We start from the raw sequence: 22,174 nt of genomic DNA on the forward strand, positions 1-22,174 counted from the left end.
CTGCTTCTGGCCTTCCAGTTCTTTCTGGACCAAAGCAGCTCTTAATTTGGTGGACTCCTTTACCTTCAGGTCAAAGCTGAGTTTGGCTACATTTGTTTTGATCCTCTCTTGTTCAATCCTTTCTTGCAACAGGTGTATTTCCCTGCTGAGGTCCATTTTATTCTTGAGAGCGGCCTGTGTTATTGTCTCAAGCTGTTGGTCTCTTTGCTCCAGCTTTTTGCTCCAAATGACTTCAGACTGGCTTATGATGGCATCTTTTTCTCTGATGGTTCTTTGTAATTTTTCCATCTCCTTATTTTCAGTTCGGTGACATGCTGCCTTATGCTTCTCACAATTCCTTTGTAATTCACCAATTTCTTCCAGCAGGGAGTCTTTTTCCTCCTGACATCTTTTTATTTCGCCTTCCATCTGATCCATTTGGGAATTTAACTTCCTATTATAGTGTTCTTCAAGATCCTTTCTCTCCTTTTCAAAATTGTTGATGAGACCCGTAAATTCCTTCTCGTGCTCCCGTTTTAGTCCCTCAATCTGACATTGTAGCTTGAAGATCTCACCACTTGAGGCTGCATTAGAATTTTTTATTGCGGCCTTTTCCTCCTCATGAACTTTTCTTAGTTCAGCCATTTCTTGCTTGAGGGAGAGGTTTTCTTCTCTTTCTTTAGCCAGCTGATTATATGCTTCTGTTAATGTCAGCTCATGGTAGTTAAGAAGACACTCTTTCTGCATTTCCAATTGGCTGGTGAGGTCCAAATGTTCCTGCTCATGCTGCGCTTTTAGGTCGTCCATCTGACGGAGTAGTTGGACATTCTTTTTCTTGGAGACTCTTTTAGATTTGGTCACCTCAGTCTCCTTGTCCTTCAGAGCTGTCTTTAGATGAGCGATTTCTTGTAAGACGGAGGACTTGTCTTCCTGCCATTGCTGTCTTTCTTGGCTCATCTGTTCTTCAAGGTGTTCGGCTTTCCCAGCAGCTTCCCGCAGCATGTAATCTTTCTTCTGTTGCTCCATTTTTAGGTCGTCAATCTGACCGAGTAGTTTTACGATCCTTGTCCTGGAGACCTTTTCAAATTTGCTCATGATGGTCTCTTTTTCTGTGATGGTTTCTCTTAACTCTTCCATGCTCTTCTCATTATTAGAGAGCAATTCCAAAAACTTCTTTTCAGTGGCGGCCTTATCCTCCTCATGAGCTTTTCTTAGTTCAGCCATTTCTTGCTTGAGGGAGGTGTTTTCTTCTCTTTCTTTAGCCAGCTTATTTTGTGCTTCAGTCATGTGGCTCAAAGAGGTTTCAGCTTTTGGTAAAAGTTCTGTCTTGTGGCTCATCTGCTCTTCAAAGTGATCAGCTTTCAGCTTTTCAGCATCCGCCAGCTTCTGATCTTTCTGCTGAAGAAGTTCCTTCAGACACTCTACTTCACTTTTCACAGCAGTGTTCTCTACTTGAAGTGCTTCTGCGTTCTCCACTGAGGTCGACTCAGATGTTGAAGTCGGCTCATCCAAAGCAGTTGTAGTTTGTTTTCCCTTTCCCAAAGGTTTGATTCCCTCAGGCTGAGTTGATTTAGGGACAGACACCGGCTTCACAGGAAAGAATGCAATTGGGCGAAAGGAGACGATTGGAGCAATACTTAAGGGTTTCAACCCTAAGGTTTGGTTTTGCGGGCAGGTTTTTGGCTTGGGGTTTTCCCAATCCTGCTGTCTTTTTGGTTCAGGAAATTCTTCCTCCTCATTTTTATAAAGGGGAGAATAATCATAGTAAGGAGTTTCTGGAGTCTCAGGAAATTCCTCTTCATCATCAGAAGGGGGGGGAGAGTAATCATTGTCTTCGTCAATGTCATCCCAGTCCATGAAAGTAGAATGAAACCCAAATTCAAAAGTGGACTCGTTCTCCACAACAGAATCCAAACTGCTGAGTTGAAAATTCTTTAGGGATTTTCGGACAGAACGGTGTCTTGATGATTCCATGATACGTTTTTTGAGAATTCTAATTAGTTTGACAGCAAAGGTTATTTGTAAACAAAGACACTTGTTAAACTTGGTACTTTGTTCTTTGCGATATACGAAACTTGCGTGCAACAATTGATCAGAATCTCAAGGTTTTTGCTCCTATTAGTAAACTTTTAACACTAACTCATGACAGATAATGTTACATCATATGACATCATTTGACATCAAATGTTTTAATTTAAAGTCATGTGACATCATTTGACATCAAAAGTTAATCTGATGTATCGATTACATCATTGGTGGTGTGATGCTTAGTGATGCAATCAGCTCTGAAATGGGGGAAGGTTTTTGTTTTTTTTTTGGGGGGGGGGGGGGTGTAATTATTGTTTTTACCAAAAATCTATTTTTAGGGTAAAGAAGCACACGCAGACACACAAAAACACACCTTTGCAAAATACACAATCAATCAACCTAAAATGGATCTGAATCCTGATATTGATGGCCAGGTGAAGTTTCAGGAGAGAAAGGGAGGTTAACTCCAAATTCTTGTTATGTTCACAAATGTTTCAAGATTAATTTAGTTCAAGTTTTCATTGATTTGCACATTTAGATTTTTGGCAGGGGGTTTCATTTTTTTCCGTAGCCCCCTTTTGAGGTTACTATCAGGATTGCTTCAGTGTCAGATGTAAAATATTCAGTCTGCATAAAATTGAACAAACCGATTTTTAAGAAAAGTGAAATGCATTTAATTTGAGATCCATTGGCCTCTGTGAATGAATGAATTTATATGTAATAATAAGTGATAAGGCTACCATGTTGGTTGAGGCATTTTTTTCAACTGAGTAAAAAACAAAAAAACAAAGCTGCTTTATTTTGCTTTTCTGGTCCGGCCCAATTGAGATCAGAGGGGTTGAATGTGGCCCCCGACCCAAAATTAGTTTGACACCCCTGATCTAGGATGATGTCAATAGCCCATTAATAGTTCACATATAGATAGACAGACACAGATTCACTCACACACACACGCACGCACGCACGAACAAGTATGTAAATGTTGTTAAAATTGTATTTGGTTATCAAAAAAGACCCCAAATTTGAGGTTTTCTTCATAGATTATTTAACAAATTGCATTATAAACTAAAATAAAAATAATACACAAATAAGCAATTAACATCTATGAATAATTAATAATGTAATACCTAAAATGTAACGTAAAATAACGTAAAGCTCTCATGTGCCTGTTTTCTGATGAATCCAACAGTTCAGGACTTTATTCCTCTCCCTCAGATATGTCACGTGATTCAAAACAAAACCACGTGTTCAACTTTGAGGAAGTAAACTTAGATTAGAGTCAAAAGCAGCTTTCACAGCTTCTCGCTGACTTTTGGTGTCTTCAGGTTTTCCCACATGGAGTTCACCGTCCTTCTGAAGCTGCTGCTGTGTCTCGAAGCGGCTGCTCGGTTCGGGGTTGACGGACAGCAGCAGTGGCCCGTACCGTACAGGTAGGATTTACGGGGTGCCAGGTCATGTGACCGACCGTTTCGACTTTATTCGAGCTGTCCTACGCATGTTTTGTTGTGTTTTCCCCCTTTTTAAATCGAGTTCTTGTGTCACCGCATTAAGGGGAGCATTGAAAGTCTAACAGCCTCACAAAAACGACGAGCTATGAAAGCTGTGCGGCGTTCAAGTGACTCACGAAACTCTGGACTCTGCAATGCTTTTATCCAATTACTGACTTTTTAACATATTTAATGAATGTTCATTTACTTTGAGGCCAAAATGAAGTACAGTGGCAACCGATGTTAGTTGTAGAAATAGAAAAATCAACTCATAGATGCTAAATTATTTTTAAAACGTTTTAATTTAGCTTTCAGAACTAAATGAAGCCTAAGAAATTCCCTAAAATCTCAAAATGTATAAAAAAACTACTAAATGTATATTTTGCCTAAATAATAATAATAATAAATGATTTATTAAAAACTTAAATGATAAAATACTACAATAAATTGAATATAACTCAGTTACCAGATGCAGAACTCCTTCATGTGGCTATTTAAATACAACAATTAATGTTAAAAGGTAAGCAAAAATCTAATTTTTTGCAAATATTGTTTGGCCTTTTTAACTGAAAAATTCTCAAAGTTTATATCAACTAAAGAAGACAATGTTCTGGAAGGAAAAGTGGAAAAAACAAAAATGCAAGTAGGAATTCTGTGAACTTTTTGAGGCCAGATTGTTGAAATATCTGAAGATTATAGTTTATATGCTTATATTTGATTATATGTGAAGAAAACTATGCTTCTGAATGCTACCTTTAGTATTTTAAGTATTGATGCAATAAAAAAACGAATTGTCTTAATACCAAATTGTAGCTCATTAATTTTAGGGACTCTCTTTATGAGACATACATTGAAAACTCTGTTTAATACTAATGTAGCACTGATTTCATAACTCAATGACCGCAAAAGAAATCCAGGAGGTTGGGTGATCGTCATCTTCGCTTTCTCTACCAGACGCTTCGATCATCGTCCGACTGCAGACTCTTATTGTGAAGCTCTGTACCCGTTCTGCCCAACTGGAGACCGAGATGGTCGCATACCTTACATGAGAGAAGATGACGTCATCTCCGTGTACAGGCTGCAGACGCCAGTGTGGGAATTCAAGTATGGCGATCTGCTGGGCAAAGTTGTAAGTGTTTTTGTTTTTTTTCTTCTCCATGAAAACACGCCATGAGTGCAGTGGATCACTTTTCTGCAATAATAAAACCTGAAACACGCAATACTGTGGATGCATCTGGTGAGGTCAAAGAGAAAGGTTTGAAGTAGATCTGGAGGTAGCTGTTATTTAAAAGGAAAGAAACAACATTTGTACAGATGACTGTGTCAGATGATCTTCTCAAACCAGTTCCTGGTAGAGTATCAGAGTATGCCAGGAGATGAAATCCAGCGAAGCTGTCAGAAATGCAGCTGGGTGACTTTATCCACAAAGCCCAGCAGTGCCCAGTTCCCACCTGTTTCTGTTTGCAGCACATCATGCACGATGCCATCGGCTTCAGCAGTTCACACACAGGAGCCAACTACACCATGGAGTGGTACGAGCTGTTTCAGCTGGGCAATTGCACCTTCCCTCACCTCAGACAGGAGGCGCCCGCACCATTCTGGTGCAACCAGGGAGCGGCCTGCTTCTTCGAAGGCATCGATGACCTGCACTGGTCGCAGAACGGCACCCTGGAGAAAATAGGAGAAGTCACAGGTTAGAGGTCAACAAAACTGTTAAGGACAAATAAAACCTCACAGTGTTCACTGGTGTCATTTAAAGGTGATGATAAATACAAATTTACTGAAAACCAATTTATGGAAAGCATACATTGATTCTGAAATGGTTGTAAACAGAAATGAAGCAAGAAAGATGAAACTCCTTAAAAAACTGGAAATGATTTGACCATAAGGACATTTAGACGACAGCCGTAGTCACATGTACCCATGTGGAGGACAGGAAGGGTGGGGCGTCTTTTTACTACTGTTTACCAGCACCTGTCCGCCACCTACAGTTAGAAGAGGCTTAATGTGAAAAACGCTGCAAATCTGGTGAATCTTCCTCCAGGCTTTTTCCTTCACAGCTTTATTCCATGATATGACAAACTTGGTGTCTTAGAATTCCAGCTGGGCACAAACCACAATTTCCAAATTCATGGTTGGCACTTTTGTGGATTGAGACGCACGCCATCCATACGTCCTTAACCAAAGCCAAGTCAAAGTTTATCCTGGTTTATTTGTCAATGCACGTTCAATGGGCGCATGTTTTGTATGTAGATCTCGAAAAGGGTCTTAAAAATGTGCGTAGCTACCCACAAAGATAAACTTAAAAATAGATAAATACAAGTGACACAAAGTATGTAATAAATAAATAAGATGTTAATAAAGTAAAGACAGAACAGAGATGGATAAACAGACAGACTGGCTTAAAATAAATAAAAACCAAAAACACTCACTCACTCACTCACTCACTCACTCACTCACTCACTCACTCACTCACTCACTCACTCACTCACTCACTCACTCACTCACTCACTCACTCACTCACTCACTCACTCACTCACTCCACTCACTCCACTCACTTCACTCACTCACTCACTCACTCAAAAATAAATGTAAAAAAAATATATAGTCTCAACAGGGCATAAGCCAGTGTCACATTTGTGCCGGTCCCAAGCCCGGGTAAACGCTGAGGGTTGTGTCAGAAATGTCCAACATAAAGCCTTGAAGAAAAATCAAGTAGCAGAGCACAGTTAGCATAGTTTTTTTGCATTTCTGGGGCTTGGGAGGATTTTACACCCCAACCATTCGTAGACTTTTCATTAAGAATGGTGGCTTGAACGTGCGTTGCTGGGGTGTGTGCGAACGTAGTTTAAGGGACGACCTGAAAATGGAACGTACCATTGTCATGGTGTCCCTACATCGCACTCTAGTCGTCAGTAAGGTGCGAGAACTGGCTCGTCTCTGACCACACTCCAATGCTGCACTCATGCACGTACGCGAGTGCCTGTAGGAGATGAAAGGCCGCACACCATGCCTGAATATGGTGTGTGCATGCAGCATGCTCAAAGAAAAAAAATGTGCGCGAGCATTTTTTCTATTTCCTGTGCTCCATACAGGTTTGCCCATTTTTCGCCTGCAGGCACCCTTCAACCACCCTTAAGGTCAAAGGTGTGTCCTCTAAAAGTTAGCTCCATACGCGTCTCTAAGCCTGTAATAATACAAATACTACGATAATACAGTGAACAATAATGTCTGTTGAAACTGTGGATAAAAAGAAATCCTTCACTGATGAAACACATGGCAGAATGAATGCAAACCGTCATGCTGTCTGGGTTAAATTCCCACCTGGCCATGAGACTCGTCGGACAGGTTGAATCAAAGCCTTGAGTTCATTTTTTAAGCTGACAGGAAGGTCCTCAGAGGGTTTTCCTCTGCCTGCTTGCCTGCTTTAAGGTTGGAAGTGGCGCACAGAGAAAACCTCTGATGGTCACAAACGGCTCTTTGAGTTTCCTACTCTGTCTCATCAAATACTCTGAATGGCATTCATTTAAACGCTAAAGAAAATAGGAGACACTGAATTCCAAAATCTTCTTCATCAGAAGTCATCCGAAAAATATCTGTGTCCAATTCAAACTATTGATATTTGACTGTGAGTTTTCGGAGAGGCTTCTTAAACCTGTTTTATTGCCAGGCTTTTGACACGGCTGCTGTATTTTATTTTGTTTTTGCTTTTATCAGTAGCTTTACTATGTTTCTTATTTTATACCATTTCACTTTTAATCGTTTTAACCTTTTAGTTGTTGTTTTGAATGTTTTGAGCTTTTAATGTACACCGCCTTGTTAGACTGCAGTCATGTTAAGGGGCCATAATCACAAATTAAATAGAAAATATAATAATAATTCAATCCAAATCTAAAGTTGTTGGTTCATGTGAGGGACTTTTTCTCAATTGTAATTTTTCAAATGTATCCCAATAGATTATTTAACAATGATGTCTAAAAGCAGCTACAACAAATTTACCAAAACATTTTTTTTTAGAAAAACTAGAAGTTGTAGACTTTTCTAATTGATGGAGTTAGGTGGAAATATTTGAATCTTCTCTGTTTTCTTTTTTTTTAACTCTTTTTGAGCTTTGATGTAATATATAAAATAGGTAGATAATCAAGAATTGCAGAACTGTAAAGATAATCTGTAATAAAAATAATGCCATGTACATCGAAAGAAATCAAAACAGGAAGTAAAAAACGTTTTAGAAATAGATCTATGACCAGATTAACACAAGAAAAAAAAAAAGTATTTATATATAGTCTTTATATTTATTTGTGTGCGTGTGTGCGATATTTACAGAAAGAAAAATACAGGAAGATTACAGAATTTTAGACAGTTTTCCACTTGTGAGAAGCTAGAGAATTTGAAGAAACATGTCTTCTACTTTTTGCCCAAACATTTTCTTTGTCCTGTCTCTATGTGTGTGTATGTGTGTATTTTTTATTTCATTTTTTAAATAATTTTTTAAGATACCAGTAATATTAAGGTTAATGTTAATAATTGTTTATATAAATGTTCTAAATCTTTTGTCTTCCTCGACGAAGAATCAAAAAACCCCAAAAAATATTTCCAAAAGCATAAAACGTACAAAGTCTTTGGCTCAAAAAACCTTTTTTTTGAGTCATTCTAAAGTTTTGTATAGGAGCTACATGATATGTACCAAATGTATGCCTATTTATTTACTTTAGGCAGCTTTAATGTTAAAAGTAGATTTGGTTTTTTTTGGTTTTCAAGTTCAACGCAGTTTTCTTCTTTAGGGAGTCAGTTCAACCACATGGCTCAGTGGGTGCAGGATGACAACCGCACTGGGATCTACTATGAGACCTGGACCGTGCGCTCTGACCCCGCCCCCAACTCCACGGTGTGGTTCGAGTCCTACGACTGTTCCCAGTTCGTCCACCGAACCTACAGGAAGCTGAAGGAGCTGGGCGCCAAACTGTCCAGCCGCTCGCCGACGTACTACACCAAGATCTACCTGTACAGCGGAGAGCCCACGTACCTGGGCAACGACAGCGCCATATTCGGAACGCCGGCGCTGCAGAACCTGGCGGCGGACATCCGCAAGTTCTACTTCACCTTCAGGCCACACCAGTCATTCGTAGACTTCGCCTTCACCCTGCTGGAGGCCTACAAGAAGATCGTGTTGGACAAGACTTTTTACCTTTACTACAACTTTGAGTATTGGCATCTGCCAATGAAGTATCCGTACATGCAGATAGTTTATGAAGAAGTGCCTTTGCCTTAACAGTCTAGAAAGACAGAGAGTTTTTAGGGTTTTCATGTCTTTTACTGGAAAAAGTGAGCAATTCCAACTCCTGACAATTCATGTGGCTTTTTAAAAATTCACGTCTGATCCAGAACTTTTTCATATCAGATGGGGAAAAAAACACAAGCAATTCTTTTATCCTCAAAATTTACATTGTGAATTGTTATTTTTCTAAAACCTCTTGAATGATTGCGATAAATTAAAAAAGGATTGGATAAAAAAAATCATTTTTAAGAGCTTCTTTGGATGTGTCTGATAGACTGAAAAACTGATGGCTTGAAATATAACAGTCGTTTGTATTGACTGCTGGCAATGCTTGAAATGTTTTTCTTTACCTGAAATTTGATTTGACTTGCAGAGGAATTTTATGAGCAGGTTGGTGAAATGAGTTTGTCTCAGGGACAGTTTGAGCAGAAAAAAGGCAAATCAAGTTCAATTTAAAACCAAGAAACCATTTTCCTTTCTGAACAGTTTTTCTGTCAGAGATTCCTCCAACTTTGTGGTATAACCCTTGTGCTATCCTAGGCACTTTGGGAGTTGGGTCATCTAGACCCACTAGACAGTGCACTGAACCTTTTTTCTTCAATGATTTGTGATCTTAACTGGTGTCCATGGATTACATGAAATCTTTCCACTTTTGTCATGGTAGGGAGAACACGTCAGTGTAAGGGTGGGGTCATCTAAGATAGCACAAGGGTTAAGAATCAAATCAAAATTGATTCTCTGGCACAAGATCGTAGCTTGAAATTTCATCATTTTTTCTTAAAGTCCAAGGATTTTTGTAAAGCTCTGAAAACTGTTTGAGATCAATTATTTTTGTTTTGTTTTGCATTTTGAAATACATCTTTTTCTCAGTTTTCACATTGTTTTTTTTAGTGTTTTTAGCCTCCAATTCGTTAAAAATGACTTCCAGTATTAGTTTATGGTAAGGTTTTATATGAGAAACTGTTTCCTCTGTAGCTCCACGCTCACTAAAAATCAAGCTGAGACCAAGAAGAAAAAAAAATAACGAATATATTTTTTTGTATTTGGAAATTAGAGAATAGTTGAAACAACAAATAAAGTACATTCACATACTTTTATTTCATAAGAGCACATGTTTGTATATGGATTCAGACTGGTGACCAGTAAAGCAAAAACAATCATCATTCCCCCCCCCCCCCGTACAGAAGCCAAACTAAATCAGCGCTGGTTAACTGTTGATTGATTACTTAGACATTTCTAAACAAATAGTAATGAGAGGCTCGTTTAAGATGACTTAAATACCCGCTGCTTCTCATTTGCAACCTGAGGTGTTTCACAAAACAGGAAAATCCAAATTGCAGATGAAAGAAAACAAAAGCTTTTAGCTGATATGCGTCTGTACCGAAGCATGAGAGGTGTGATGAACCGGAGAGATGAGCTGTGCCTCCTGGAACTGCAGAGCAGAACTCAAATGTCAAGGAATGAAGTTTGGTAGCAAAACAATGTGTTTTTACACAATACTAAAAATATGAAGGTTTTCAGCTGTTTTAATAATTTATTAAAACACTTTTAGACAAAAAATAAAATACTTCAGTGCTGAAAAGTAGATGTTGACATTTAGAAAGGTGAGAATGTTATTGTAGAAGCTCAGCTGTTGAAATGCACTTTTTCTGTAATTAATCCAACAAAATCTCAGATTAAAGTACGGATTTTTGATCTTTTGAAGGTCAGTTTTCCGATCTTCTGATTGCACAGACAGACCCACAGGTGTAACAGGAACTTTCCTGCGGTAAACCTGCAGGAGGGGACTTTTCCGAGCACCTTTGGCAACCAAAAAAAGCAAAACAAAAAAACGAACTTCCTTTCATTGATTTAGAAACATGATCCTCCAATAAAACAGTTGCCAAATCAATAAATTACACGGCTTAACAACTAAAGCATAAAAAAGCTCCAACTATTGAAGGATAACTCGCTTTAGCCTGTTAGGTTAAGCAAACATGGAACCCAGACCGAGGATTAAATAAAGAAATAAGTACGTTTCTAGAATCAAACACACAGCATTTTATATATATTTACATACAAATGCATTGAACTTTCCTCTTATGGGAAAGAAAAACTGATCTGATTTAGCACGTCGCTTCTCTGAAAGCGTGGGACGGACGCGACGTCCTGGTCTGCAGGGTGGATGGGAGCGCAGGAGAAACTAAATCATGTGACGCTGAAGCGGTTCGCTGTGTGCCGTCAGCCATAAAAGGGCAGCAGACTAATGCGTAGCTCCCACTCATACAGCCCTGCTTCTCCTATTTACATGGTTTTCCAGTTAGTAGTTATACTTTGTGATACACAGAATAAACAATCAGCAGATGCTTTGCTCCATTTGGCTGCAGGGACTCGCTTTTCCATCTATGTTTGTACAGAAGCTTTTGAAACGTAAAGAAAATAGTGTTGAGCTAATATACACACAGAAAAGTTTAAAAAAAATAACAAAGGATCAACACTGTACACCTTCACATCACAAACATTAAGACCTATATACATATATCCGTCACTGTCAGCATCTTCAGTTTCTGTGTGGAAAGAGGCGTCGGAAGCCAGCCACTCCTCTGCAAAAAAAACAACCCAAAAAAAAAAAAAACATCAGGAACGCTTGATGATTTAAAACCCGTCTCACAACGCAGCTGTTTGACTTCCTGCAAAAAAAAAAAACAGAGCCAAGAGTTGGTTTCTGAGTGGAGTAATGTAGGCCAAAAGGTGGTGTGAAACCAAGCACGCATGCACCTAGCTGTCCCGATTGACTCCACTGAGTTCAGAAAAGAAAACCTCCCGCACACGCTAATCTCTCTAAACACAGAGGCAGGCGAGCTGAAGTCCACACAGCTGAATAAGCGGGTGTTAAAACGCTGATTACTTTACTCTAATGACAGGGAAAACCGCTTCAAAGAGTTCCGTCTCCACGCCGGCGAGGAAAGTGTCCGCAGTGTCGACAGAAAGTCTACAATTTGGGCGGCGCTCTGTTTACTACAGCTGAGCAGATGAAAGCTGTCCAACACCAACCGCACACGCCGGAGGTCCTCTACCATGTGGGCATCATGTCCGGGAACCAGACCCGGCCCAGGTGCTTGGACACCTCCCAGTGGATCTCATCCAGGGAGTATTTGTGATCGGGGATCAACACCTCCTCCATGATGGAGAGCTGGGACAGCCTCCTGCCGCACATCTTCACAAACTCCACGAAGGCGCTGCACGACACCTCGCACTCGCCCAGCCCGATGGCCGACAGCTGGGTGCAGTGCTTGGCGATGCGGATCAGCTCCTCGTCCAGCGGCCGCAGGCCGTTGGCGCACACCACCAGCTCCACCAGCCGGGGGCAGTGCAGACCCACGCGGCCCAGGACCTCCTTGCTGACGGAGCGGCCGAAATAGAGGTGCGTGACGGGGATCTCCTCGTTGAAGAAGGGGCCAAACTCGTCCTCGTAGAGAAAGAAGTACATGACCAGGTTGAACTTGGGAGAGTGCCGCACCATGGCGTCCCAGCTGCTCTTTTTGATGGTGTGGAAGTGCTGGCCCGGGTTCTCGCTGACCACGTCGATGCGCAGGTGCTCCAGGTGGACGTGTTTCTCAGAGGAGAGGGCCAGCAGGAGTTCGTCACTGAGGAGGTGGTAGTTCAACGCCAGCTCTCTGAGCCCGTGACACTGATCCGCCACGCACAGGATCCCTGAAGGCAGAACAGAACCGTTTATTCAAACACTCTGAAGTCCAGTTTTTCCACTTCATTCAAGACTCCGGAACGCTCAACAAGCAGAAAACTTCAGCTGGAAATTCAGACCCATTCCAAGAAAATCCATTTCATTCTAGAAACCGAAAATGTAAACAACTATCAGGATTGTTTGGCAACAGAATTCAGGGCAAAGAGGCACTCCCATCATCTTTGGATCTACTGAGAAGTGTTCCCAGCAGTCTTTTAATTAAGATGATGCTGTTTATAGGCAACATTAAAACACCTGTTTATAGGACAGTTTCTGCAGAGAAGCAGGAGTTCACTAGAACCTCTGAGTCGTGGGTGGGACTTCCCCCTTTACCCATCATCCCTTTGTGTGCGCTCTCTCCTGCTAGCTTACAGCCTCTCACAACTCCAATCTAACATTAGGTGCAGCAAAAATGGCGAGCAATACTAGAGCTATCCAGCCGTACAGTTTGGATCCAGATTCCAGCTCCCACGAGAAAAAACAAAGATGTACATGGATCTGTTTGTCTGCAAGAGGATGCACCAGAATGAAGCAGAGCAGGGAGCTTGTGGCCCGCCCAGTGCATTGTCTATGTTACAAATACGCTTTTTCAAACAGCATTTTTTGTCTGCTCCTGATTCACAAGGATTTGAATAAAGAAATACTCAGAAATGCAACTTTAAGCATAATTTTCTTTACATTCTTTATATGTAGCTCCTAGGGCTATTTGATTTATCCTTCCAGTAGCTTGTCTCAAAATTAGGCTCAAAAAAGATGAGCACCAGATATGGAGTTTTTCTTCCTCCCAATCCTCAGAAAGGTGTGAGCAACCAGAGTCAGATTCCAAACCGTGGATGTAGCTGCTGATATGACGTTTTGTTTCTCGACTGGCCAGAGGTCAGTCACTGAAAAAGAACCACGAACAGAACAGACACGGGACGCTTCTGTTGTCGGCACACCGTGCGCCGCAACGCCCTTGACAAGTACACACGGGTTCCAGTTCAGCAAGCTGCTGAACTTCTAGATCAGTGTTTTTCAACCAGTATGGCGCGGCACACTAGTGTGCCGTGGGAGATGGTCAGGTGTGCCGTGGAAAATTGCCCTCATTAACTGATTTAACAACATTTTCCATCTCCAGGATATCAGCTCTGTGTTCATCCAAACAGGCCCTGATAAAACACTGAGTAGTTAGGAATATGAAAGATCGTAAAATACTTTTTCCTTTGTGTTTATTTGATTCTATTAAAGACATTTTGATAAGAATGACGGTACCGCGTTTTAGCTGCAACTAAATCCGTTTTCTGAAAAGTCCCGCCCCTTCAACTGTTTCCACCAATCATTCTTGGAGGCTGTCCAATCACACGTCATCAGTCTGACCAATCAGAATCGGTTAAAGTCTTCACTTCCTTGTTCTGATTCTGCTCATAAAGTCTCTCAGTTCTAACAAAAATAACATCTAAAGCTCGTCTTAAGTGGTGCAGATTTCCACAGAATCCGGTGTCAGACCGCGGAACGAGTGGACAAAACAATGAAGCTCAGAGACGCTTGTCTTTCTGCGTTCGACGGATTTTTGCACTACATCTCCCATGATGCATTGGGTTAAAGTGACAGCGTCCCGGCGCACAATGAGTCTCTCCTCTTAACGTCTTGAAACCACAACGAACACACATCAAACAGTTTTTAAATCTTCCAACTCAACGTTTATTACATCTTTTAGAAAAAAAACAGCTGCAGTTTCCAGCTTTTTCTGCCACAATTATCACAAAAATGCATGTGAGATTGTGGAGGGGCTGTAGATCAATACAGACTTTGAGTTTCTCCTTTTTTTTTCTTTTCTTTTTTTGGAAGCTGGTGTGCCGCGAGATTTTTGTCAAGGTTAATGTGTGCCGTGGCTCAAAAAAGGTTGAAAAACACTGATCTAGATAAATGTAGAACTTTCTGAGCTTGTTGTCTCAAGAGGAGCTCGCGTGGCAAATTGTGTGGGAACCCTGCTGTTAAACAACCTGCTACCACAAAAAGGGAGCAAAGACGCCAAAAAACCCAAATCTAAATCATTCAACTGTGGTGAACCAGAGCGTACCTGCAGGGGAGACGTGAGGGCAGCTGCTCATCTTCAGCAGCTTCAGGGTGTCGCTGTTGTTGGCCACCAGCACCTTCAGGGAGGGGTCGTCTACAGGGGTGTCGTCAATCTTCAGCGAGGATAGCGACTTGGAGTTGACGAACACCACGGTCAGAGCGGAGATGAAATGGGACTGCGAGACAAGACGACCACAATGCCCACATGATTTTTCAGATTTGATCCGAGCGACTCTGGAGGAATTCTGGATGAAGAGCGTCTTCTGACATACGGATGTTAGTTTTCACATTCTACTATAATAAAATACAGAATGTCAATCCTGTAAAGCACAAAAATATAAACAACTTGAACTTGGAATAACTAAAAGCATTTAAAGAGACATTTATTTCTTGTTTTCTGAAGAACCAAAAACATTTGGCGTCAGGAGAGACGACACGACAACAAGATTAGACCCACTCCGATGAAAATCAAGATTATTGCATAAAAACGGCAAAATCATAACTAAATGCTTTGAAAATAGATCAAAAGATGATCATAGTGGGACTTTAAAGAAGATAGAAAAGAATCAGAAATAAAAGATCACACCAAAATAAATGTAAAAATTTGCAAAGCAAGAATAAAAAAATAAAAAATAGATCAGCTTTAGGTGTGTGAGAATAATTCCAGAGCGAAGCATCTGCAGGGTTCTGGGCTGTAAACTTCCCACACAGCCTTCAGATCTCTGCATTCCAAAAGGCTGCTCGCGCTTTTGTGCGATGCCGTCGTCTTTGAAGGAATACGTGCGACTGACTGCTTTCCAGGTCACAGCATTCTGCTCTCTGTCATGACAGGCGGTCGCCGTGCACAAACAAATGTACCACAGATAACACCTTTTTGTTTTGTGACATTCTTGACTGCATGACAGAATCCATGAATTTAGGAAGTTGACGGAGAGAAGGATGCTGTGTTTGTGTTTTTGCTTTGCACACAGACAAAAATGACACAATAATGGTCCTTGTAAAGGATGATTCTACCTTGGGAACCTCCATGAAACTGGGTCTGGCAGTGGAGATGAGCCCCAAGGTCTTCAGGGAGCAGTTCACCAGCTGTGAGAGAATGTCGCATGCAGCCTCTGCAGACTCTGTGCTGCTGTCAACCTGCCAGGAAGAAACAGAGTCAATGTTATTTCAGGAATTAAAGACAATACTCTCCATTCAGTTAAGCATGAAAAGAGCAGAATCCAGAGCTGCGTTCTCACCTTGAAGCTGACATACTGCAGGTGGTTGGAGTGTCTCTTTATAATCTGCTTTATAAGGTCTGGATGTGTGGCTTTTAAGTAGGAGCTGGCCGGCTGATTAAGCTCAAACTCAAAGCATCTCCACAGCTCCGGCATATGGAAAGCCTGGTTCCACCCTCGGCACACCTGGGAGGCGTAGGCGCGATCCAGCAGCGGCAGGTACTGAAAGATGTGCAGCAGGAGCTCCTGGGGCAGCCGGGACCAGTCGTACTCCGACACGTCCCTAGCGGGGACCACCTCCGACGCCTCGCTCAGCTCTCTCCGCACCTTCTTGCGGGCCTCCGGCGGCGGGCTTTCACTGCAGGAGCCGTTGCTTCCCTCCTCTCCTCCTTTCACCCGTTTCATTCTGAGAAACAAAAAACGTTTTGAATGTGCAGAATGTCTCAGAACACTGTTGAATAAAAACCCTTTTCAGAATTACATCTCATCACTTTAAGATTCCTTCTTTATCTGTTATAACTGAAAACAACAATTCTCTTTTTTCATTTCAAAAGTGTTCTGAGTACTTCAGAAAAGGCTACACGAATGTAAACACTAAAAGCCGTGTCATTACGGTGGAGCCTGTAGATCAGGAGGGTTGTTTGCAGTTCCCATCGACAAATGAAAACCCGCTGAAGCTTCATGTTTACTAAACATCTTTGTTCAGCTCATTTGGACGCTTGCAAACCTCCCAAAACACTTTTTAACTGCTCATTTGTCTGATTTTTCCTTTTAGAGAATTTTTTACATTTTGTCTAGAAGTGAATTTTCCACAACAAAACCTCTACATGAGTTCAGCTATAAAAATGATTCTCAGAGCTTATTTAGTTAGCCTTACTTTTTAAAAACAGCTACTATAAATTACTTTTTTTGGAGCTAAAATTAGTTAGCAGTGAGAGTCAGTGGAGATTCAACCCCCTTTATTTCCCCTTAACTTTTAAGTTAGACATCGTCTTAACTTTGATGGATGTAGATGGATGATTTGTTTATTTTTATCAGTTGTTTATCATTTTTATAGTTGAAATAACAGTATTAAACTAATATAATGTCAATTAATAGAAAAGGTTTAAAGAATCAAACTACATCAATTCCTTTTTGACCAACAAGCTAAAAATCTGGAAACTAAAGTGAGTTCAGAGTTTGGCCTTTATTGTAGATACTGCATCTGTTTAACACACACAAAACTATTTGATTTCCTCGGTTTTGAATTATCTTCAGAGAAGAAAATATGAATGGAGCACCTTTCTAGATAAGGAAAAATGACGCTGTGAAACTACATCAAGAGAAAACAACAGTAAGTTATCTAACACTCATTTGATAACATCCTAAATTTGAGATTAAGTAACTTTATAAAGAAAACTATGTGTAGAGGTGTTTTATATTGCCTTTTTCTTGCACTAAAGACCCTAGATTAAGATTATTTCCACTAGCTTTTCCGTAAACAATCAAAAAGCTCCAGTTTTTTATACAGTAACCCATTTATTCTTTCAAATAAAATTATGTGTATTTTACCACCCTAGATCCATTTCTGATATATTTTCTGTTACACTGATGTTATAATGGGTTACACAAAAATCATTGACAAAAGGTAATTAGGTTTAAATGGGCAACAGGTGCTAATCGTTGTATTAATTCTTAAAAGTGACAGGCAAATGTGGTTTTCTACAGGGGAATTTTAGCCTGTTTGAAGGTGGTCTGTCGCCAGATAGCATGATCGGGAATTAGACAGACAGAGAAGCTTTGAGGAAAGCAGCAGCAGCACGTCAGCTTCTGTCACAGACACTCAATATGCAGCAGCATGCAGTTCAGGAGCAGAACACTCACCAAAACTCACAGTTTAGTAGCTAACACAATGCTTTGGCGAGAAACTAACTGCATATGTGGAACATTCGCGAAGTATCCCTTCTAGTATGTTACTTTTAACCCGTTTACTAACTAATAACTACTAACTAAGTTAGCATCATGTTGTGTGCTTTGAGCGTCGTCTTCTATTCTATTTAATTTACCATCTCAAAAAACAGATATCGACCACGTTACCATGTCACGAGTTGTCAAATATTCACTCAATGTTCGGAAGTTATGTGTTCGTTAAGCTGCAGCAAGAAAAGACAGCTCGGCCGAGCCTCCTACCTCGTTGTTTACACACACAGCTAGCTTCGTTGGCTGTTAGCAGGGAAACTCAAGCGCGGACTACACACTTCAACCCGGACCCATCAAGGAAAAACTCGTCCGCACGAACCAGGAAACACTCATCGGAAACCAATGATTCAAAGACAGAAAGCAAAATAATCGTTCGGAATGGAAAATAAATGCCACCTCCGCTGGGTTGACCTAATTCCCCCTTAACCTGAAATGGCGAAGCGTTGTTTTGACAGCAGCTATGCATCATGGGAAACGTAATGCGAAATGGCTGTTTGCAAAGATCGTCTGTGTTGAATGGAGGACTCACCTGGTTTTGAATAATAAAATATTTATAAGTTTTAAAAACTCGATCATTGGTAATCTTGCTCACTTGCAGCTTTATATTCTTTTAGAACAGACAATTAACTATTCAGAGGGGGTCTCCCCTACTAGTTCACAGAAACAAAACAACAAAAAATATGTATATGTATTTTTCCTTCTCTACATAAAACCTAAAAACAACAAAACTTAAAACATCAAAACTTAGTTTTATGCCATGAAAACTGTGTTTTTGGTGTTTTAACATGTTCTTGTGGCATTTTTCTGATGACGGTGGACATTTGGTAACAAAATTAAGATTTAAACTTCATTTCTGAGTAGTTGTTTTTTCCAGCCGCTGTGAATCAGAAGCAGACGAAAAAAAATTCTGTTTGCAAAAAAGATTGTATTTGTGACAGAAAACAGACAAGCCACAAATTCCCTGCTCTGCTCCATTCTGATTCAAGTTCTAGACGACTAGATCCATGTACGTCTTTGTTTTCCTCGTCTGACCTGGTATCACTGTGCTAATAACTGTACGGCTGGATAGCTCCAATATTACTCACCATTTTTGTAGCACCAGTAATGTTACGTTGGGGGTGTGAGAGCTGTAGGCATGTAAATAGAGAGCTCTCAGCAACGAGCAGGGGTCATGGGGCAAGGTTGCTCTGTGCCAGTCCTGCCCAAAATTCTGACGTGAATTTCGAACGAACTCCTGACGCTCTGCAGAAACTATGTCCGAGAAAACGACACCGTTTTTTTGATTTTGCCAAAAACAGCATAATCATAATTAAAAGACTACTGGGAAAACTTAGAAAATAGACCAATAGATGATGGGAGTGGGTCTTTAAACAGATATTCCAGCCTTTTGGATAAACACCTCAAAGACCGAGCAGATTTCCAAAATGAAAAGTTAGCCAGCAGAAGAAAAATCCTAATCAAACTAATAATTGGTGTCACTACCTTTGCTTTTTTAAGCTTTTTAACCTGAAAAAAAAAACATTAAGAAAAAAATCTTTTTCATGGGCAGCTTGGCTAAGAGCTCAACAGCACGTCATAAAAGCAAAAGGGTTAAACAACAGAACAAAGACAAGTAAAGTACAATAAAAAGTAACAAACACAATGTTAAGAAAACCAGAACTTCAGATAGAATAGTTAAGATTCTAAATAGCAATAAATTATAAGAATTTGTCTGAAAGACTCTTCTTTTTGCTTCTTATAACAGAAAATGCACAAAGGGGAATTAAATATGACAGTTTCATCTCAGTTGTGTTACAGGCAGAAGGCGATGCATAACTAAAAGCTTATGGGGGGTGGGCGTGGTGCTTTTGGTTGAGCGGTCTACCATTGATCAGAAAAACACACGTCTGTGTCAAAGCAAGAAAGCGTACCCCAAATTGCTCCGGGTGGGCATCAGTGTAAGGAAAACGAGATTCCATCTGTGTGTGAATGTGCACTATGAGCGTAAAGCAGCTCGGGCTGTCATTTGTTTTCCATAGTTGATCTTCTAACAGGAAAAAACGCTAATGATAAATTACTAGAACAAACCAGCATAAGTTCTTCTAGGTACACTAGAAGACACTAGAATACAAGTCAGGGATATTGTAGGATTTTAATCAGGCGAATGATCAATAAATTATACCACACAGGTGGTATAATCAGTGTCACATAGGTTGAAACCCAGTCATGAATGGAACATAAACAGCTGCAAAGGAGGCTTACACTGGTAAAGGATTAGCCAAACTCTGCTAATCAATCATGCAATACCATCATGATTGATTGGCCCCGCCCCACCCCAAACAAAAAGCCAGTCATTGGGGACCATTTTCAGCAGGAAGAACAAGAAGTGATGGCACACCCTACACAAAGAAAATGAAGAATATGAGATACTCTACATCCACAGAAGATCCAAGGTTGGTTTTCCAAGATGTTTGGAACGACCTACCATTTGAGTTCATTCCAAAAAACAAAAATTAGTGCAGGTGTACCTAGAACAGTATTTCCCAGTGCTGGTCCTCTGGGAACACCATCCTGCACTTTTCCAATCCTACACCTGCCTTTGAGGTCTGCAACATCAGGCTTCTGCAGAGCTTAATGACGAGCTGAATCAGGCACACTCAAGCAGGGCAACATGGAAAACATTGACCGAGAAGTGGTACAGAAGAATTTGATTTAGATTTTGCTTTGGAAAGCATTTTGTTCACAGAAATTGCATCAATAGTCACATAGGTAAGCAGAGCACTAAATCTGTTGAGAGGCAAATGTTAAATAAAAAGCTAAAATATTGAGTTTGCTTTTGCATAAGTTCATCTGTTACTTTAACATCACTGCTCAGTAAGGATGACACACTGCACCGCTGCCAAACAGAGAATCAGGTTTATTACCATTCAACTCCATCCACCACAGATATTACAGAAGATTCACAAGTATGAAGCTTTTTCTTTTTTTTTTTTTTCCTTCTTTTTTTTAACAGCAGCCGTTTTCTCCCAAATCATTCCAATCAGTCTCGCGGCGAGGTGTTTGCTCTCCTTTGTTTAGGTTTGATTTTTTTGGTTTTTGGAATATTTCTAAGAGCTGCAAACAGGATGTACATCCACCATCATTCACTGCAGGTGCCAGGGTCCTCCTCATTTCCAGACAAACAGAAGAAAAACATTTAGAGTGGGGGGAAATTACGACTATCTACTGTATAAAAATGTACAGTGGCTTTATTTGACATACATTCCATAGGTTAAACAGCTTCAAAATAGGAGGCACACCTAGTATTGCACTTCAATAAAAGTTCTGGCCCAAAACATCATCCAGAATATCAAAGGAAACTGAAGTGAAGAGAGCAATTTCGGAATACAGCTATTTTGAATGTTATCTTTATATACAAGATTAAGTAAATCGTACACTATTTTCTTCCGTTCATAACAGTCTTTTCCACCAATTCATTTCTTTTGTTCATCACCCAAGATGCACTTGTACAGTACTGTACAAGATTAAGAAAAAAAAATGTTTACATATAATGATATTTTTAAATTTATAGTTGGGGAAGCTGACAGTACAGCTCAATCCTTTTTTTTTATTCAAACCCACACTTATCCAAAGTTGCCCTTAAGCAAAATAATTTCATATTTGATGTTTAATCTGTTACATTTCAGTGACTGGGATGTGTAACGTTTATAGAAGCCGAGGGAATACAACGGCTGCATGCAAACACATCACAAGTTATTAAATTGGTTTATTCTTCTTTGTCTTTTTTTCTTCTTTTTTTGTAATTGCTTCCACTGGGGAATCCCAAAGAGCTACAGCCCTCGCTTGCAGCAGCGCCCGGATACTGATGATGGTATAGGAGCAGACGGGAGTACACTTGGCGTCTAGCAGAAACCTGGTCCAGCATCCAGGGGCCTCCATGGCGTTAGAGCAACGCTTCGCCACCGAGCGTCAGCAGCAGCAGTGGCGGCGGCGGCCAGTAATCACAGTGAACACACTGCTATCAGTCAGGTGGTTGGTGTTTTAGAAGGTGTGGGCGTTCCTGCACACGCCACAACCCAGAGCAAACTCTTCTCCTGTTGGTGGGTGGACCACATGCAAAGGGCACTCGGTACCTTCCAGCTGCTTCCCTTTGGGCCCTGTGATAGAGAGGAGAAGAGTTACTTCCTTAGATAGTTAAAACAATCTGGTTCTTTGTGAATAAAAATTAATAAAAAAAAATTAAATGCAAAAAAGTTGTGAAATCTGCCTAAATATGATATATATATATATATATATATATATATACATATATGTATATATATATATATATATATATATATATATATACATATATGTATATATATATACATATATATATATATATACATATATGTATATATAGGCACAGATGACGTGGAGCATTGGCAGCCGCCACCAGTGTCTGAATGTGTGTGTGAATGTGTGTGTG

At 40.3% G+C, this 22,174-nt stretch overlaps 4 protein-coding genes across 21 annotated transcripts in view; 1 reads left to right on the forward strand and 3 right to left on the reverse strand.

Moving 5' to 3' along the window:
- LOC111946718 (restin homolog) lies at positions 1-2,154 on the reverse strand (the record flags this gene model as incomplete). Its single annotated transcript, XM_023950519.1, is given in 1 exon segment — positions 1-2,154. A coding segment is annotated over 1 exon segment (1,953 nt), but the record flags the coding sequence as incomplete, so codon positions are not given.
- The window catches only part of cln5 (CLN5, intracellular trafficking protein), a 46,648-nt gene extending 37,002 nt beyond the window's left edge, over positions 1-9,646 (forward strand). Inside the window, exons 7-10 of the mRNA XM_023950521.1 lie at positions 3,333-3,437; positions 4,449-4,623; positions 4,962-5,187; positions 8,279-9,646. Of these exons, the coding sequence (XP_023806289.1) occupies positions 3,333-3,437; positions 4,449-4,623; positions 4,962-5,187; positions 8,279-8,766 (994 nt within the window). The 3' untranslated portion in view covers positions 8,767-9,646. The remainder of the gene's footprint in view (positions 1-3,332; positions 3,438-4,448; positions 4,624-4,961; positions 5,188-8,278) is intronic.
- A 205-nt stretch (positions 9,647-9,851) lies between these two features.
- Positions 9,852-18,192, reverse strand: fbxl3 (F-box and leucine rich repeat protein 3). The gene is made up of 5 exons (XM_004081459.4): positions 17,938-18,192; positions 15,790-16,174; positions 15,566-15,688; positions 14,556-14,727; positions 9,852-12,465 (listed from the first exon to the last, which is right to left on the reverse strand). Exons 2-5 carry the CDS (start codon positions 16,171-16,173, stop codon positions 11,825-11,827), a joined length of 1,320 nt encoding a protein of 439 aa, XP_004081507.1. The 5' UTR covers position 16,174; positions 17,938-18,192; the 3' UTR covers positions 9,852-11,824.
- Positions 18,193-20,603: 2,411 nt separating this feature from the next.
- Positions 20,604-22,174, reverse strand: part of mycbp2 (MYC binding protein 2, E3 ubiquitin protein ligase) — an 80,478-nt gene continuing 78,907 nt past the window's right edge. For all 18 annotated transcript variants that reach the window (XM_023950833.1, XM_023950827.1, XM_023950830.1 and 15 more), the window contains one exon: positions 20,604-21,863. In XM_023950833.1, the coding sequence (XP_023806601.1) occupies positions 21,748-21,863 (116 nt within the window). In that variant the 3' untranslated portion in view covers positions 20,604-21,747. The remainder of the gene's footprint in view (positions 21,864-22,174) is intronic.

This window comes from Oryzias latipes, chromosome 21, assembly GCF_002234675.1.
Source record: "Oryzias latipes chromosome 21, ASM223467v1".
In the NCBI taxonomy this organism is placed as follows: domain Eukaryota; kingdom Metazoa; phylum Chordata; class Actinopteri; order Beloniformes; family Adrianichthyidae; genus Oryzias; species Oryzias latipes.

Coding starts and splice junctions, on each gene's coding strand:
- fbxl3 (XM_004081459.4), bottom strand. CDS start 16,173: ATGAAACGGGTGAAAGGAGGAGAGGAGGGAAGCAACGGCTCCTGCAGT. Junction 15,689..15,789: donor TGCAGTATGTCAGCTTCAAG/GTGAGAACGCAG, acceptor TCTTCCTGGCAG/GTTGACAGCAGCACAGAGTC. Junction 12,466..14,555: donor CCCTCACGTCTCCCCTGCAG/GTACGCTCTGGT, acceptor TTCTGCCTTCAG/GGATCCTGTGCGTGGCGGAT.